At 34.5% G+C, this 18,656-nt stretch overlaps 1 protein-coding gene across 10 annotated transcripts in view; it reads right to left on the bottom strand.

Annotated features, from left to right (window-relative positions):
- The window catches only part of CEP128 (centrosomal protein 128), a 357,239-nt gene that overhangs the window by 258,461 nt on the left and 80,122 nt on the right, over positions 1 to 18,656 (bottom strand). For all 10 annotated transcript variants that reach the window (XR_012507429.1, XM_045517288.2, XM_074365179.1 and 7 more), the window contains 3 exons: positions 16,379 to 16,453; positions 14,659 to 14,788; positions 9,122 to 9,273 (listed from right to left, as the gene is read on the bottom strand). Coding sequence is in view for 9 of the 10 variants with exons in the window: in XM_045517288.2 (XP_045373244.1) it covers positions 9,122 to 9,273; positions 14,659 to 14,788; positions 16,379 to 16,453 (357 nt within the window). In the remaining variant the exon portion in view is untranslated. The remainder of the gene's footprint in view (positions 1 to 9,121; positions 9,274 to 14,658; positions 14,789 to 16,378; positions 16,454 to 18,656) is intronic.

Below are 18,656 nucleotides of genomic sequence, written 5' to 3'. Positions count from 1 at the left end.
TGAATAACCATCAATTACTTAGATGCAAGAATATTACCTCATTTATTTCATTTCACCCATTTTTCTATAGCCATTCCTTTAATAGTTATTCCAAAGCTACCTGTTATCTTTGTCATTGCTTTAAATAGAAATTATCAAAACTTCATTATTTTATGAGGAATATAAGTTCCTCCCTGTTTCACCACAGCCTCATGCATGCAGGTGCACACATGCACTCACACACACATCATATACATAGAGATAAGAATCACAAAAGCCTACATATTCAATTTATATATAAAACACAATGTAGAAATTATCATGACTTCAGAAAATAAAGAACTTGAAAATGGATATTTTTATTTCTAAATTATTTTCCTATTCACCACACTCAAATGATAAATTATAAGTATTAGTGATAGTTTAGAGAAAAAATTAAAATATTCAGTCCACTCCTACTTTCTGGCTTTGTGGAAACATGCAAGCAACTCAGAGTTACAGAAAATAGAAAAACTGCCTTTCTTCACAACTCCTAAAATTCTTATTTTTCCAGGAAGATGAAAGATCTGAAAATTAAACTAAATCTTGCAAGAAGTGCAAAGGTTTATTTAGTTTCAGAGTTTTCACCTGTACACAGTCTCTGCCAATAGTTAGTTTTTTTAAGAACTTGGCGTAGAGTGTATCTACAGACTTTGCAATTTGCCCTAATGTCAGGGTTAATTTGGTTAATAATAGAGGCAGACTTTGTCTCCACTGGGTTCGACAATTTTAGCCTCTGTCTATAAAGTTTTGCTCCCAATACTTTTGTTTATAAGCTAATCTATATATTAAAAATTACTTATTGATCAGATAATACCATATTTTACAACATGCATATGGATGAGGAGAAATCATTAAGATTTTAAAAAAGAAGTACAATAGGAAATGAAAGACAGGGTTACTAAGCCGTCTAAGACCATAGGTCTCTAAGAAGGGTTTAAAAGTAGTAATGAAGACAGCGTCACTACATAGTAAAGCCAGCTTTAGATAAGAAATTCAAAGATCAAAAGAGTTTATCCTAAAAGCATCCATAAAAGGAACACTCTTCCTTCTATTTCTGCCATACTAATCATTAAACAAAAGTTACAATTGATTATCATTTGTTTTCAACTACCGTCTCTCTTTTTAGAAGTAAATTCTGGCATTACAGTCCCATGTTTCTGCTAATGAATAATCATGACAGTTGTCACTCAATTATCACTTTCAAAATTTAATCTAAATTATGTACAGCACCTTGTGTGTTTTTTTTCTTTGAAGTTCTTCATTGAATTTAAAAGTCAAATTTTTTTTTTCTTCAAGAAGAGTAAGTTGATGGAAGATGGAGGCTGAGATTAAATCAGGAGGAATCATTGATCAAGGATGCTTGGAATTCTTATGAATACAAATAGCCTATCAAGGTTAATGAGGTTCAACTCAAGTTTAGAAGAAGAGAAAAATGCACTTAGTATTTTCTATGCATATACAGATCTGAGGTCTTAGGTAGAATTTGAAAGGTAAATTATGCAAACTCAAATGTAGCTTTCATTTGGGTTTCTTACAAGCTATTTTCATTGTTTTTCCCCAGTACAGAACAACTGCTTAAAATATATATTCTGGATCAACAAAAACTAATGCAATTAGCGAGAAGGAGCAAAGATCCCCTTGAATACTGACAACTCTTTCAGAAATGAATGTGCTTCTAAGGAATGACTGGACAACAAATGTTAGCTTTGAAAAATAACCATAAAAATGTTCTACAATATATTATTTCAGTCAGCAAATATTAATTGAGTGCCTAAAATGGGTAAGACATTGTTTTGGGGTAGGGCGGAAGGCATAAAGAGATATTGAAATAAGTCTTGGTTCTTACCCCATATTCATTGATGATTTGAAAAGGCATCTAAGTCCTTAATTCATAAGTGGCTCCCAGAATGCAACCAATTTGAATTATAACATCAATACATACTGATAAATGGCCTAGAGCAAAATCTGTGCATAGCAATATACCAAAAGAAAACGTAAACAGAGCATTGAGCATCACAGTGGAAGCAGAATAGAAGACTGTTAGGAAGACAAAATCAGTTCAACAAACTCCAAGAATAAAGACAGAATCTGCTCAAGTAAATAGGATCTCTGAGTACCAGAATGCTGATAAAGAGAAGTGATGGGTTGAGGGAGCCACAGCCATGAAATAATAGTCCTTTCATTATTCTCTGCTTCAGTGTTCACCAAGCAATTTTTTTTTTTTGGTTACTAAGTGAGCTTTCTAAACCTAGGTTTAGAAAATTGAGACTGGTGCCCTGCATAGGAAAATAGTGTTTAAATATCCATATAGGACTCCCACAGGGTACATCAATGAACTGGCACTCTTTCCTATACTGTTCTCCTGTGAGTTTCATTATTAATATGAACCAGCCTCCCAGGTCACACCAATTCTAGGACACAGAAAATTCAAGCGTTCAGATACAAGGACAAGACTTCAAAAAAATATCTTTAGCAAGGTAGGGACATTAAGGTCAGATTTGTCTTAGTGACAAGGACAGCTTTCTTCTGCAGCTCTGTTTCTCCTTTATTTCAACCTGTTTTGAAATTTTAGAGAAATATACCCAGATAACTTTAAGACAGTGTGAGAAACGTGCCATAAAAACATCAGTGATGTAGGCAAAAGGATGGTTCAAAAGGAAGGATTACCCTTTGCAACTGATATAAACCAAGAAGGCTTCAGGGAGGAAAAGTTTAAGGATTTCCACAAAAAGAGGACATTACAGAAACAATGAACAAACTGAAACAAAGACAAAACATAAGATGGAAATGAGGGAAGATCAAGAAAAAAATGAGTCAACAAGAATGGGTACACAAGGTTCTGTAGGAGAGGTGTTAGGATGTGTTTAAAGACAGACATCAATGATCAAACAAACCATAAGAAATGTTACTGTACCTGAGCCTGACCAATAATCTCATTGTATGCATCTTCTCTTACTTATATTTGATCTCGGAAAAGTAACTAAAGGAGCTTCATCTCCATTTTTTTATAGAATGTATACCATACCACTGAAAGTAAAGTAGAGGCTAAATGCTTTTCAATTAAGTTTCAATAAAATTGCCACTGTTAGAGGTGAAACTGAGTGGTCCATGACCTATATATCTCTTATAAAGTCTACACTACATGTCACTTGGAGAATAGCTTGGGAATAAAGATATTCAAAGTGTCACCAAATCTAAAACTACTAATGTAACTTTAATTAATTATTTTATTGTTAAAAGTAAGAAAATCAGGAAAAATGGTTAATAATAATTTCTTCCAGGGTGAATGATGTCTTTTTGTAGTATGTTTTTCAATAGCAATTGGGGAAAAAAATCTTTCATCCTTTGAAAGGAATTTGAATTATACTTGCAACAAACTCAAAGAACATTCTGTGTCAATTTTAGAATGTCACTTTCAAAGAAACAGGGAAACCTGAGGAGGTTTTGTCCATTGCTATGTCACCAGCATCTAGAACAGTGCCTAACAGTGCCCAGCATGTAACAGATGGTCATTTGTACTTCATATGTGAGTAAATGTTCAATCTTTCTCTCCAATTGTATTTCACACCCAAACACTAACCCAAGAGAACTCCAACTCTTCTAACACATATAAAAATGTAAAAGAACTATTAATTTAGGATAAATTTTGAATGAGAGCATTATTACATTATAAGTAATTTTAAATGGCTACGTATCTTAGATTTTTTTTCCAATTTATTCTACAAGTGGTAAATAAAAAGAAACAATGGGAAGAAAGGGAGGAGGGGAGGGAGGGAGGGAGGATAAACCAACATATGGTTTCAAACAACTCAATAAGGGATTTTTCTACCTTTGGCATTCATTAGCATATTTTTTCATACTTAACTTTGGCAAAATAATCATATTTTATCACTTTTGTCAGCATGATAAAGGGCTAAATAATACCCATTAAAAATATTTAAAAGTCTTACCATTTCAACTGCTCTGAGAATATTTTTAATAAGAATTTATTAAACATGTAGGGGGAAAGGCAGGGCCAAGATGGCAGAATAGGAAGATCTTGAGCTTACCCCCTCACAAGGACACACAAAAACTATAACTACATAGAGAACAAATATCTCTGAGAATGATCTGAAGACTAGCAGATTAGCTCTTCTATAATTAATGATACAAAGAAAAAGGAAAAAACACACACACACACCAAGATGAGTACAGGGGAAGAGAAGTGATTTAATTAGAACCCACATACCCCAGCAAGTGGAGATATTACCAAAAACTCAGAGGTCCTCCCTAAGGAGTGAGGGGTTCAGTTCCCACCTTGGGCACCCTAACCCTGAGGACTAGCACCAGGTTTGGAAAACCAGTGAGGCTTACATCCAGAAGAGCTGGAGGGCTATAGAAAACTGAGACTCTGCTCTTAAAAAGAGTGTGCACACAAACTTACTCTGAGTCCCAGTACAGAGGAAGCAAACTGACAAGTGCCTGACATCATAGCTGGCCTGTCAAGAATACCTCAACAGACCCCCACCCCCAGCCCACACCAAGATCCCACTCTAGTCCCTTCACCAAGGTGGCATTCCCCAGTGCACCCCAGGAGAAGCTCCAGTTCACACTGGGCTCTGGCTCTAGCCCCTCTGGCTCCAGCCCCCTTGCCAAAGTGTTAGCCCTCCACACACCCTGAGAGAAGCCACAGTCCACACCAGTCTCTGGCTCCAACTCCACCCCCCCGCTACTGGAGAGCAACCACCAGTGCACCCCAGGAGAAGCCCTGGCCTATGCAAAGGCAGCAGCTCCAGGTGTACCCTAGGAAAAGCCCAGGTTCACTTCAGCTCCAGCCCTCCAGCCAAAGCCACAGGACACACACAGTCTGCACAGAGACATTCCTTCACAAGGACATGCCCTCAAGACATGAAGAGATAATTGTTTCTCCTAATTCATAGAAACAAACATAAAAAAAAATCAAACAAAATGAGAAGACAGAGAAATATGTTGTAAACAAAAGCACAAAATAAAACCCCAGGAAAAAAAAAAAAAAACTCTAATGATATGGAGATAAATAATTTACCTGATAAAGACTTCAAAGCTTTGATCATAAAAATGCTCACTGAACTTGAGAGAAGAGTGGAGGAACATAGAGGTTAAACAAAGAGGTAGAAAATACAGAAAAGAACCAATCAGAGGTGAAGAAACAATAACTGAAATGAAATCAACTGCAAATTAGGTGATACAGAATAACACATAAGTGACCTGGAAGACGAAATAGCTGAAATCATGCTATCAGAATAGCAAAAAGAAAAAAATAATTTTAATGAGAATAGTTGAAGAGACCTCTAAGACAACATCAAGCATAGTAACGTTTACATTATAGAGGTCCCAGAAGGAAAAGAGAGAGAAAGGGGCAGAAAATGTATTTGATGAAATAATGGCTGAAAAATTCTTTAACCTGCAGGAAGAAACAGATATCCAGGTCCAGGAAGTAAAGAGAGTTCCAAACAAGATGAGCCCAAAGAAATACACACCAACACATATCACAATTAAAACAGCAAAAGTTAAAGAGAATTTTAAAGACAGCAAGACAAAAAACTAAGAGTTGCATATAAGGGAAACCTCCATATGCTGTCACCTGATTTCTCAGTAGAAACTTCGCAGACCAGGAAGGAATGGCATGATATACTTAAAGTGATGAAAGGAAAAAGCCTATATCAAGGATACTCTCTATATGGCAAACCTATTCAGAACTGAAAGACAGATGAGTTTCCCAGAGAAGCAAAAACTAAAAAGAGTCTAACACCACCAAACCAGCCTTCAAGAAATGTTAAAGGAACTTCTTTAAGCCAAAAAGGAAAGGCTATATAAAGAAACAGGAAAACATATGAAAAGAATCTCACTCATAAAGGCAAATATATAGCAAAGGCAGTGAATCAACCACTTAAAAAGCTGGTAGGCAAGTTAAAAGACAAAAGTCATAAAATCAACTACAGCTACACTAAATAGTTAAGAGTACACAAAAAGATATAAAATGTGATGTCAAAAACATAAAATATGAGGAGTGGGAAGTAAAAAAAGTAGAACTTTTAAAATGTCTTTGGACTTAAACAACTATCAGCTTAAAATAAATATATATTCATTTCAATATAGATGAAGCTCATGGTAACCACAAACCAAATCCTACAACAGATACACAATAAACAAAGAGAAAGGAAGCCAAATGTAACACTAACAAAACTCATTAAACCACAATAAAAGAGACCAAAAGAATAACAAAGAACTACAAAAACAACCAGACAAGAAGTAACAAAATGGCAGTAAGTATATACCTATCAATAATGACTACAAATGTAAATAGTCTAAATGCTCCAACCAAAAGACATCTGATAGCTGAATGAATTAAAAAAACAAGATTCATCTACATACTGCCTACAAGACACTCACCTCAGAGCTAAAGACATGTACAGACTGAAAGTAAAAGGATAGAAAAAATATTCCATCAAATGGAAACAAAAAGAAAACTAGGGTAGTAATACTTGATTCAGACAAAATAGACTTTAAAATAAAGACCATAACAAAGGATAAAGAAGGGTATTACATAAAGATAAAGGGGTCAATCCAAGAAGAGGAATAATATTTGTAAATATATTTGCTCCAAACACAGGAACACATAAATATGAAGAGCAAATATTACCAGACATAAAGGGAGAAACTAACAGTAATACAATAATGGTAGGGAACTTTAATACCCCATTTAGATCAACAGATAGATCATCTAAACAGAAAATCAATAAAGAAACACTGATTTTAAATGACACATCAGAGCAGGTGGGTTTAATCGATACCTACAGTGGAACATTCTATCCAAAAACAAAATACAAATTTTCGAGTTCACATGGAATGTTCTCCAGGATAGATCACATGCTAGGCCATAAAACAAATCTCTATAAATTTAAAAAGACTGAAATCATATCAAGCATCTTTTCCAACCATAACACTATGAAACCAGAAATCAATTACAGGAAGGAAATTAGGAAAAAGAAAAAAAATGTGAAGACTAAAAAACACACTACTAAAAAACTAATGGTTCAACACAGAAATCAAAGAAGAAACATCTCACAATTATTAGAATGGCTATTAACAAAAAGACATTGGTAAGGATTTGAAGAAAAAAGAACATTCATACACTATTGGTAGGAATGTAAATCGGTGCAGCCACTATAGAAAACAGTATAGAGATGCCTCAAAAAATTACTGATTTTTTGATCCACCATTTCTGGACATGTATCTGAAGAACACAAAAACATTAATTTGAAAAGATCTATTCATCCTTTGTTCATCACAGCATTATTTACAATAGCCAAGACATGGAAACAACCTAGGTGCCCATCAAGGAATGAATGGATAAAGAAGATGTAACACACACACACACACACACACACACACACACACACACACAAATGGAATGCTACTGAGCCATAAAAAAAATGAAATCTTGCCATTCGCCAAAACTTGGATAGATCTTAAGGATATTATGCTAAGTGAAATAAAGTCAGACAGAGAAAGACAAAGACCTTATCTTTTCACTCATATATGGAATAAAAAAAGTAAGTAAAAAAATTAATAAACAAACCAAACAAAAAAAACAGAACTGGTAGCTACAGAGAATACAGTAATCGTTACCAGAGGGGAAGGGACGGGTGAGGGTCGGAGGCAAAATGCGTAAAAGGGATCAACTGAATGGTGACAGAAACTAAATTTTTGGTAGTGAGTACACTGTGGTGTATACAGGAATAGAAATATAATGTTATACACATGAAACTTATATAATATTATAAACCAATGTTAACTCAATAAAATATAAATTATTTTAAAAGTCTGAAAAATTAAATTAAAAAAGTCACAGGGATATAATATACAGCACAGGGAATATATTCAATAACATTATAATAACTTGGTATTGTGAATAATCCTATAAAAACATCAAATCACAATGTTGTACACCTGAAACTAATATTACACTGTAAGTCAACTATACTTCCATTAAAAAAAATTTAGTAAACAAGCATGTAGAGGGCTTTATAAAGAGTATGGCACTATTCCATTATCTTTACAATCTGAATCTTGAACCAAGTATAAAATACATTTTTTTAAATTTATTTTCTTCTATTGAAGTACAGTCAATCACGATGTGTCAATTTCTGGCGCACAGCACAATGTCCCAGCCATGCACACACATGCATATATTTGTTTTCTTATTTTTTTCATTAAAGGTTATTACAAGACATTGAACATAGTTCCCTGTGCTATACAGAAGAAACTTTTTTTAACCTATAAAATACATTTTCTAATGATCAGTCACAAGACTAAAAAGAAACTTACACTGCAGCAACATTAAATATTTACTTTGGATTATATAAAATTAGATGCTTTTAACACCAGTTTTCTACCTTTCATTATAATTTAGGAAATTCTTCAAATGCGGCAATTTATTACAATCAGAATACAACTTCACTAATAACAGATACAGAGGAAAACTAACACATATCTACTTCCAAATGTGTCCTTCATGCTTGATCCAATTTGCATAACTAAAACTGGAATTAAGCCATTTTTTTATGAAGCTCTTTCCTTTGATTTTTAGTATTTTCTGATAATTACACCATCTGTGCTAGATGGAAACGGCAAGCAGGGAACGGTAGCAGCCTCGCTCCACTTTACTCATGGTCACCACATCGTACATGGTTACCACACAAGTCCTCACAGCTCTGCCTCGCGCAGAACAGCCAGAGACTTGAAAACCTTTGTATTTCCAAATACCTTTTCACTGTGCCTTCTGCTAGTTTCACCCCCCAAATAACTGTCCCTTCAGGGAAGAAAGGTCCCGTCTGTCAGTATGAAAGGCTCAACTGTATTGGAAAAAAAAATATTTTCAAGCTTCATAGGTAGCCCCTGCCTTTGAGGCCCAAACGAAGAGAAATGAATCCAAAGACATTTCTCTCTGTAACTGAGGCAGTCACCTACATAACTTTATACGACTTATACCCAACTGGAGTTCATAAACACCACAGTCTTTATATTAAAAGTTCATTAAGAAGTTCCTCTGAATACAACTTAAAGATAGCAAAGTCACCTCCACTTGTGCTGCCAAATGGACTTTCTCCTTGTCTTTTCGCTCCATGCACCGCTTCACTTCCTCAAACTCAGACGCCATCGCACTGAAGTTCAGCTGCACTCTCAAATCTGACATCTGCTTCTCCAGATCCTCTTTTTCCCGCTCAACCCCTTAAAAGAGAAAACATAAAGCTTTATGGTTGTTCTTTACTCACAGGAGAACGTACTTTCAAATGATATGTTTTAATGTTCCACCTAATACAATCCACGTACTGTCAGCATCACTCAACAGACTGCACAGTTTGCCATTCTGCTATTTCGAGTTTCACAGTTTTCTAAAATATATACATTGCTGTGTCATCCATTATTACCGCATTTTGATTCTAAACTTAAAATGTTATCTGATTTATAGCACAATTTATTTTAGGAAAATTCTATACATTTTTTTCTATCATTTTCCTTACATCCCTACATTATCACCAAGCTCTAAAACAAATATACTGAGAGAATTTTTCACCTAAGCTTTTCCACCTAACTGAAGTTACTGAAGTTCACACAACAAAATGCTTTTCTTGCAACTTAAACAAATGATGCTGCTAAATTCTTTGACTGGGTACGTTCACTAACTTAATAATTCTGGAGACTACTACCTACAATTTTATCAGTGAACAGTATTAACTTACTTAGTATTTATTTTTAACTCAACATGAAATACTCGGTATATGATGAACAGGGCACTGTAACACAATCTTTTTCAAAAGTAAATAACACAAAAACCCTTTTCTCAATGAGCTTGCACTCCAATAATGGAGAGAAGATACATAAATAAAGTACTTCCATGAATTTCAGATGTCAAAAATTGGAACATATACTATCAATTTAAAACTATTGTTTCTCTAGTAGCTTCCTTTCCAGAAAAGGAAAGAAGGAAGGAAACACTAGTAAGTCCAATTTACAGATCATTATAAGATATGTCCCAACTTTAGAAATATTAAATGTTCAAAACTGTACATTCTGGATGGAAGCTACATAGGTATTCTAATAGCATGATAACAATACGGAGAGATACTAAGCAGATACTTCCATCTGTATAATTTCTGTATAATGAATGGTTATTACACAAAAATAGTCCAAAAGGTAGAATGATAAACTATCTTAATGAGAAACTGAGGTACGAAGAAATGGGAACTAAGTTAGTTTTAAAAAGTTGATACAAAATTTTATCAAGCAAAGGAGATGAAGTCAAGGAGATATTTCATGGAAAGGAAACAGCACAAAGTACTGAGGAGCAATACTGGATTTTGTATTCAGGTGTAGTTCTATGTAGCTAATGTGTATGAAGGAAGGAAGCAGGAGAGTCAGCAGGGAATTTCTGCATTGCCAGGGAACTTAAAAATTATTCCACAGACCAGGATGTAACAAACATTTTCTGTAAAGGGTCAGATAGAAAATATTTCAACTGTATGATCTCTGTCACAACTACTCATCTCTGCTATTGTACTGCAAAACTGACGTGGACAGTGAATAAATGAATGGGAGTCACTGTATCCCAATAAAACGTCTTTACAAAACCAGGAGGCAGTCTGGACTTGGCCCATGGGCCATACTTTGCCTATCCATGATAGGTCTTCAACCTGAAAATATGCATATTTTATGTGTAATTGTATTTATTAATTTGATAGGTATACATATTCATTAATATTATATATTTTTATTTTATAAATGTATATGTGTACATGCGTGTACATATAATCTATATAGCTCCATAGTATATATCTATCTATAGAAATGTTTCATGATACAGATAACACTACTGTACACATATGTATATATAAATTAACATTTGTATAAATATATATTATATACAATGTGAAGATAATGCATATGAATACGTGTATAAACACATATACATGTATGTCTGTTTATGAAACACATATTTGCCATGGAGACATAATATATTTATAAGTATTTATAAATATTAAACATAAAATATAAATAGTGTTATAAACACTTTCCTCCCACACCCAGAGGACTATCTCATATGCTCCATTTTAAAGAACTCTTGCTACAGTGATGGATCAGAACAGGACAGCAGTTAAGAGTTCAAGTTTGGGGAGAAAAAAGATTTGGTCTGGTACTTCCCAATGTGATCTTAAGTAATGATCTCAATCTTTTTGTTCTTCAGTCTTTTTTTAAATCATTAAAATGGAAATAAGAATAGCACCCTCCTCATAGAATAGTTTTAAGAACTAAAGAAGACAGTGTAAACTGAACAGTAGAATGCCCTGCACGTAGTAAGAACTTAATAAATTACGAGAGTTTTTAATCAAGAGAGTTACATATTGGGTTTGTGTCTTAGATGGCTCCCTTTGATGGCAGTATAGAAGACAGACTACAGACAAACTAGAATACGACGAGTTAAGAGGGTAATACAAACGAGACGAAGCATGCCTAAACTGGGCTAATGGGAATAAGAAAGAAGCAACTTCAAGAGATATCAAGATGTACAAATAGAATAGAGAGTAATAACATGGAGGGGAGAAGAAGTAAGTTTGGATGTTCTTTGTATTTTAGGCGTATTCAGATAAAGAGTGATGTGGTCAACTGAGATAAGAAATTAAAACAGGTTTTCAGGAAAGGATGAAATCAGTTGTAAATCGGTCGACTGAGCATTCCAGAACAGCATATAGAGATGTCCAACGAGCAACTCCATCTGGAAGGGTGAAGGTTAGGAGAGTGAGTGGAGCTGGGTTTCGGGATCATCATTTTAAGTGATAGCCAAGGCATGAAACTTACATGAACTTAACGGGCATGCAAATGTATTAGAATATGTATGTCAAAATTTGCCTCCAGTGGCAATTTTCTGGCAATGCGGAAATTCTAACTTAAGCAACACATTGAGTTATGTGTGAGGTAATTTGTAACATAAAATATGTACAAGAGTTTCTACAATAATTTAGGCATCTGAGTAAGAAGTCTCAATATTGAAATGATTTACAGAACAATCTGAAATAGTTTGTTAGAATCATTATAAAATCTCAATTATCACCATTTCTATTAAACACAAACATTTAAAAAGAAATAAACCCAGGAGTCATTAAATTTCACGTTAATCAACTGAAAAGGCATTCTAATAGTTCTCAAACAAAAAGTCTTCCTAATTCATACAAGAAAAAGTCATTCATATGGTTCATGACCACTTCTGCAATGTGATTTATTTTTGTCGTCAATCTCCAGGTAACAAAAAAGATAGAATCTTAATTTTAATTGTTTGTACATACTGAAAATTAGATAAGAGAAAGTGAAAAACAGGGGCATTTCCAATTTAAGTACAAGTACAAGTACACACACACACACATATGTACATTTAGGCGCAGAAACAGGAAGCTAAAAAAAACCACTAAGGCTTTGCTGGCTCTTCCTAAGAGAAAGCCTCATGAAATAAGCAGGTCTGACAACTGAAATGGGCTTAAAAATCAAGCAAAGAAGATATTAAAATTGGATGTTAATATCAACAACAAGTGAAACTGGAAATTAAAGACACAAATACCATTTACGTTACCATCAAAAAGAATGAAACACTTACGAATAAACCTAACAATATCTGCGTACTGAAAACTACAAAACTGATGAAAGAAATCAAAGATAAAATAAATGGAGAGATATTCTATGTTCATGGACAGGAAGACTCAACACTGTCAAAATGTCAGTTCTTCTCAACATTGTCAGTAGATTCAACGTAATCCCAATCAAAATTCCAGCACGTTATTTTGTGTATACTGACAACCTAATTCTAAAGTTACTTGGAATGGCAAAGAATCCAGAACAGCCAACGCAATACTGAAGGAGAAGAAAAAAGTTGGGAGACTGACACAATCCAACAAAACAGTGTGAGACTGGCCAAAACATATATATAGACAAATAGATCAATGCGACAGAATAGAGTCCAGAAGTAGGCCCACATAAAAATAGTCAACCTATCTTGGACAAAGGAGCAAAGGCAATACAATGAAGAAAAGATAGTTTTATCAACAGTGTTGGGACAACTGGACACTCATATGCAAAAAAATGAATCTAGAAACAGATCTTGTAACTGTCACAAAAATTAATTCAAAATGGACTATAGATCTAAATGTAAAATGAAAAATTATAAAACTCCTACAACATGAGAAGAAAATAGTCTGAGGTTTGACGATGACTTTTTAGATATAACACCAAAGTCACAATACATGAAGGAAAGAATTGATAAGATGGATTTTGTTAAAATTAAAAACTTCAGCTCTGCAAAAGACATTGTCAAGAGAATGAAAACACAAGCCACAGACAGTGAGAAATTATTTGCAAGGACATATCTGGTAAAGGACTGATAGCCAAAAGATACAAAGGACTCTTAAAACTCAACAAGAAAAAAGTAATCATAATAAAAAATGGGCCAAAGACCTTAATGAATATCTCACCAAAATAAGATATATAGATAGCAAATAACCATATGAATAGATCCTACACATCATATGTTATCAGGGAAAGGCAAATGAAAGCAGTAAGATACCACTACAAACCTATCTGAATGGCCAAAATCCAGAACACTGACAACAGCAAATGCTGACAAGGATGTAGAGCAGGAACTCTTATTCATTGATGGTGGAGTGAAAAATGATACAGCCATTTTGGAAGACAGTTTGGAAGATTCTCACAAAACTAAACATACTCCTACTGTATGATCCAGCAATCACAGTCTTTGTATCTACTCAAAAGAGATGAAAACTTATGTCCACACAAAAATCTGCACACCAATGTTTAGCTTATAGAAGCTTTATTCATAATTGCCAAAACTTGAAATCAACCAAGACTGGCTTCAGTGGGCGAATGGATAAATAACTGTGGTACATCTAAACAATGAAATATTTTGCAGAGCTTTAAAAAAAAAAAAAAAAGCTACCAAGCCATGAAAAGACATGGAAGAATCTTAAAGGCATACTGCTAAGTGAAAGAAGCCAATATATTAAGATACTGGAAAAGGCAAAACTAGAGATATATAAAAAGATCAGTGTTTGCCAGAGTTTGGGCGGAGAGAGGGATGAATAGTGAAGCACAGAGAATTTTTAGGGCAGTGAAAATACTCTATGATACTATAATGATGGATACATGTCATTATGTATTTGTGCAATCCTATAGAACACACAACACCAAGAGTAAATCCTAATGTAGAATATGAACTTTGGATGATAATGATGTGTTAATGTAGGTTCATCAATTGTAACAAATATTCCACTCTGGTGAGAATGCTGACAGAGGGGGAAGCTGTGCATGTGTGGAAGCTGGGGATATATGGGCAATCTCTGTACCTTCTGCTCAATACCGTTGTAAACATGAAATTTAAAAATTAAGTATTTTCAAAAAATTGGATGCTAAATTATGATTAACTTAGAAAACCTTGTAGTAGATCAAGAAATAGATAGGATGAAAAGAACATAGCATAAGGAATGCAATTCTGAAAATAGCAATTATTTAAGAAAGATCAAAAGAGCCCCACGTATTTACAAATCAGAATTATACCTCTCCTAAACCTCCAGTCATCTCCTTGTTCATCCTGATGGTTTGACTGTTGCTTGGAAATCTGAGATACTTGTTGTAAACCCTTTTGATCGCTTTCTGCTTTCATAAGTTGTGTTCGGAGTTCTTCTACCTAAATACATATGGTCAAAAATGAAACTTCTGTCAGTTTTAAAAGCTGAAAAAAAAACTGAACTTAAAAACTACTACAAGTTATTTTCCTAGGGGAAAAAATTTACTTCTAATGGGCTATTGTGAACACAAGTTGAAGCCAGGTTAACCTTCTTGTTATGCCAAGCACAGTGGAACAGTCTCTTGCTCCATTTCTTTATTCCTCCCATTCGTTCCACAAACAATGAATGTGTTCTCCTCCTTCTCTGTGTCTACTGTGACAAAGAATTTGACCACATTTATTTAAAAGTCCCTTATTTTGACCTCCGTCCACTCTACTATTATTAACCCAAACCACCTTCAATTAAATACTGTATGTTTTAAATTCTTCCCTTATTTTCTTTCATGTAAAAATAGTCTATTGATTGGTAAACTGAAGTGAAATGATCACAATTTAGCATATTTTGATATCAAAGTACTGCTCAAAATAAATGCAATAAATGCTATTGAATAAACCATAAACTCCTTGAGGTCAGGTACTATTTTATTTATCTATTTCTGGAGACTAGCAAATTGCCTACCACATAGCAGGCATGCCCCCAATGACGATGAAACAAATTGGCAGGGGCAGAAAGACTCAGCTTAACTCACAATGATAACCAGAATGTAGACATCTCTTATTTCAAAAGATAAGGTTAGAAATTATAAGGCAGAGTTCTCCAAAAAAAAAAAAAAAAATCAGAAGGAATTGAATACAAATATAAACTTCTAAAAAGAAAGTCTAAAATTTGCCAACATTAATTCCATTGGATCACTGACTACAGAATAAAGCCACGTAAAACAGGTGCTATGGTGTATTTTCAGTGCTAACTGTCAAAACATAATACTCCTGAACATTTATGATGCCTGACATCTTGTCTACCTAGCATATTACGTAGTGATTTATGTAACCCATACCTCAAAACACAGTTAGATACAATTGCAATTTATATTAAACGTAGGCAGAAAGGCAGTTAGAAACCCACATGCCCTTATCTAAAGTGTGTAAGATGGCTATTTCAAGATATTGAACTTTAAATATCAGAAGCACCAAACTCCCATTATGGGCTAATGGGCTGCAAAATGTTATGCTTTAAAATTAAGCCTTATCACTGGTTAAAAGGAGGCAGGTAGCATCTACAAAACGTAACTATAAGACAATGATGCATTCAAAGTAACCTGAACATGCAGGAGTCTGTTTTATGTATTTCACTTCCGCCTTCACTCTCCAAATACCTCCTTGAATAAAATTAAGCTCCTGGGAAAATTTCATCTTACACATCCAGTCTCACTTTTATACTGGTTATGCTGAGAGAGAATTCCTAAGTTAAAGCAGCAATCAGCAAGATACACTGTTACAGTGGGAACGTGGGCTAGTGTTCTGTATTAGCTTTCTCTGAAACTTCCTGAAAGGATTTCATCTTTTGCTTATGTGTGCTAATATACATTCCCTAGGAAAACATTTTTCTAGACCTAGGGTTTTTTCCTCCCTTTCACAAAGACATTTAACAGGGAAGGAGATTCAATTCTGATTTAATTTAAAAGCAGATTATCATAGTTTGCATGGACTTACCTGATGCAAAAGTGTTTCTCTGCTGCCTTCTGACTGATTCAATAACCTTCGAGATAGCTCCAATTCTTGTTCAAGCTAGAATTTCAACCAAGGATCAAGAAAAATGTCCAATGGGACAGAAGATAACTAAATTATTAAAGACATAGTTTAAGAGGAGAAAAGTGGGAAATTTTTCAGATTTTTACAGCTAGTATAAAAGGATAAATTATCTTACTATAAACATCTATCAATGCTTCAATTAAAATAATGGTAATTGAATAACAAAAAGTGAACCAGACCAGACCTCAGGAGGTCTGGGTTCTAGTCAGTTCCATCTCAGTTATGACCCTGTTTAAATCTCTTTTCCTTAGGTCTCCTTTCTGTTACTTCTAAAATAAGGATTTTATATTAGACAACCTCTGATATCCCTTCAGTTCTAAATCATTTTAATGTAAATTCTAAAGCAATTTTTTCTTTAAACTGCTACAGGTAGTATCATATGAACTCAATTTCAAGGACACAATGACTCAAAGTGTATTTCATCCAGTTGGTGATTTTTGTACATTCTTAATAGTCTTATATTCCCAATAGTTCCAATATTTATAACATTTCTAAAATTTATAAATATCTAAATTCAGAATAAGACTTAAAACTTCCCTATTAATACTGCCATTAGATAAATATTCAGAGAAAATGTGCTGTTATGGTAACTAAAACCAAAGTCTGAATGTGCCTAGCTTACTTCAAGTTGATAAATAGGATATGAAGCAGAGCAGAACATGCTACCCCAAAATATGCCTCTTTGGCATAAGTATTATTCTGAGCTGAAAGCAATCAAAATCCAGCAGACTCAGGAAAAGCTTTTTACCTTCCCCTTAATTGCATAAAAAAATTTAGAAAGGGGGTCTGGGTCTGTACCAGGAAGAGGGCCATTACCAAAGATAACTTTCTATGTGTGAAAGACTTATCTGCATGACAGAGTAAATATTTGTTTACCAAACATATGCTCTTCTCATCTTCCTGTGAACTGTCTTCTCCCCCTTTGAAGCCACAGGCCCTTCTTTCCACGGCTCAGGATGGTAGATAAGCCTCAACTGCCTGGCTGTCTCTGAGTCTCAAATTTCTACCGGGCTCCCATACATACAAAATTAAATTTGTTTTTCTTCTGTTAATCTGTCTTATATGAATTTAATTACTAGATCACTCAAAGAACCTAGAAGGGTAGAGGGAAAATTATTTTTGTTCCCCTACAGATGGGACACTTGTTTGTTAAAAATCCAGAGCTTACATATACTGGAAATGTTCGCATTTTCTAAGCCTAAGGTTGTTTTGTGAAATCAAATTTGTAATAAGATATTACTCATGAGATACTTATACTCAGGAGACAAAATTGCATAGACATACACACACAGACACTCAACACACAAATGAGTGAACATAAAGCTGTTGAAATGTACACAAGTTCCGTGCACTAGAAACATGTCAATTTCCAGATTTTGATATTGGATGGCAATTATACATAATGTTATCATTGAGAAAAATTAGGTGAATGGCACATGGTACATTTTGCTTTGTAATACCTTATGAATCTATTTGAACTGCGCAGGTTCCCTTATACATGAACTTTTTTCGATAGTAAATACTGCAGTACTACAGGACCTACAGCTGGTTGAATTCCTGGATACGGAACTGTGGCTACAGAGAAACTGCAAATACAGAGGGCTGACTGTATGTCACATGAGTTTCTGACTGCACAGAACAAGCCCTTATCGTTCAAAGGTCAACTGTAAAATATATGTGAAATCAGAGAATCCACACAAAATATTATCCAACCTGTTCTCTGGTTTCTGTAGAGAAATAAGGAGGGAAGAAATCACTCCAAAGTCAAAATGGTTTCAAAATCTACCAAGTCCCATATTGGGCATGATCCCTAGGTAGCATTAGCAGTCTCAACTTCCAAAGGGCAAATGTGATGACCTGACATACCTTGCTCACCATGAAGGCAGTGTGTATGTACATTTAACTTTACGTAAGTTGGTGAAATAAAATTTAAAAGTTAATGGTACATAGAAAAGGCAATATGGAGTAAAGAGCATTATATCAGAAGCAAATTTTTCACCTTATCATTCCTATCTTGGGCTCATCCTTAAATCTACTCGTTTGCAAACAGGGGAGAGTTGTTTGGCCTCTGAATTGCTCTCTAGCTCCAAAGTGCGAGGCTCTATAGGTTCTCGGACATGAATATTTGTCAAAGGTCCTTAGTGTTTAATAAGAATAGAGGATTTTTCCAAACTAAGCT

This window comes from Camelus bactrianus, chromosome 6 (assembly GCF_048773025.1).
Source record: "Camelus bactrianus isolate YW-2024 breed Bactrian camel chromosome 6, ASM4877302v1, whole genome shotgun sequence".
NCBI lineage: Eukaryota > Metazoa > Chordata > Mammalia > Artiodactyla > Camelidae > Camelus > Camelus bactrianus.
Note: the sequence above shows the minus strand (reverse complement) of the source record. Positions and strands in the feature narration are given on the sequence as shown.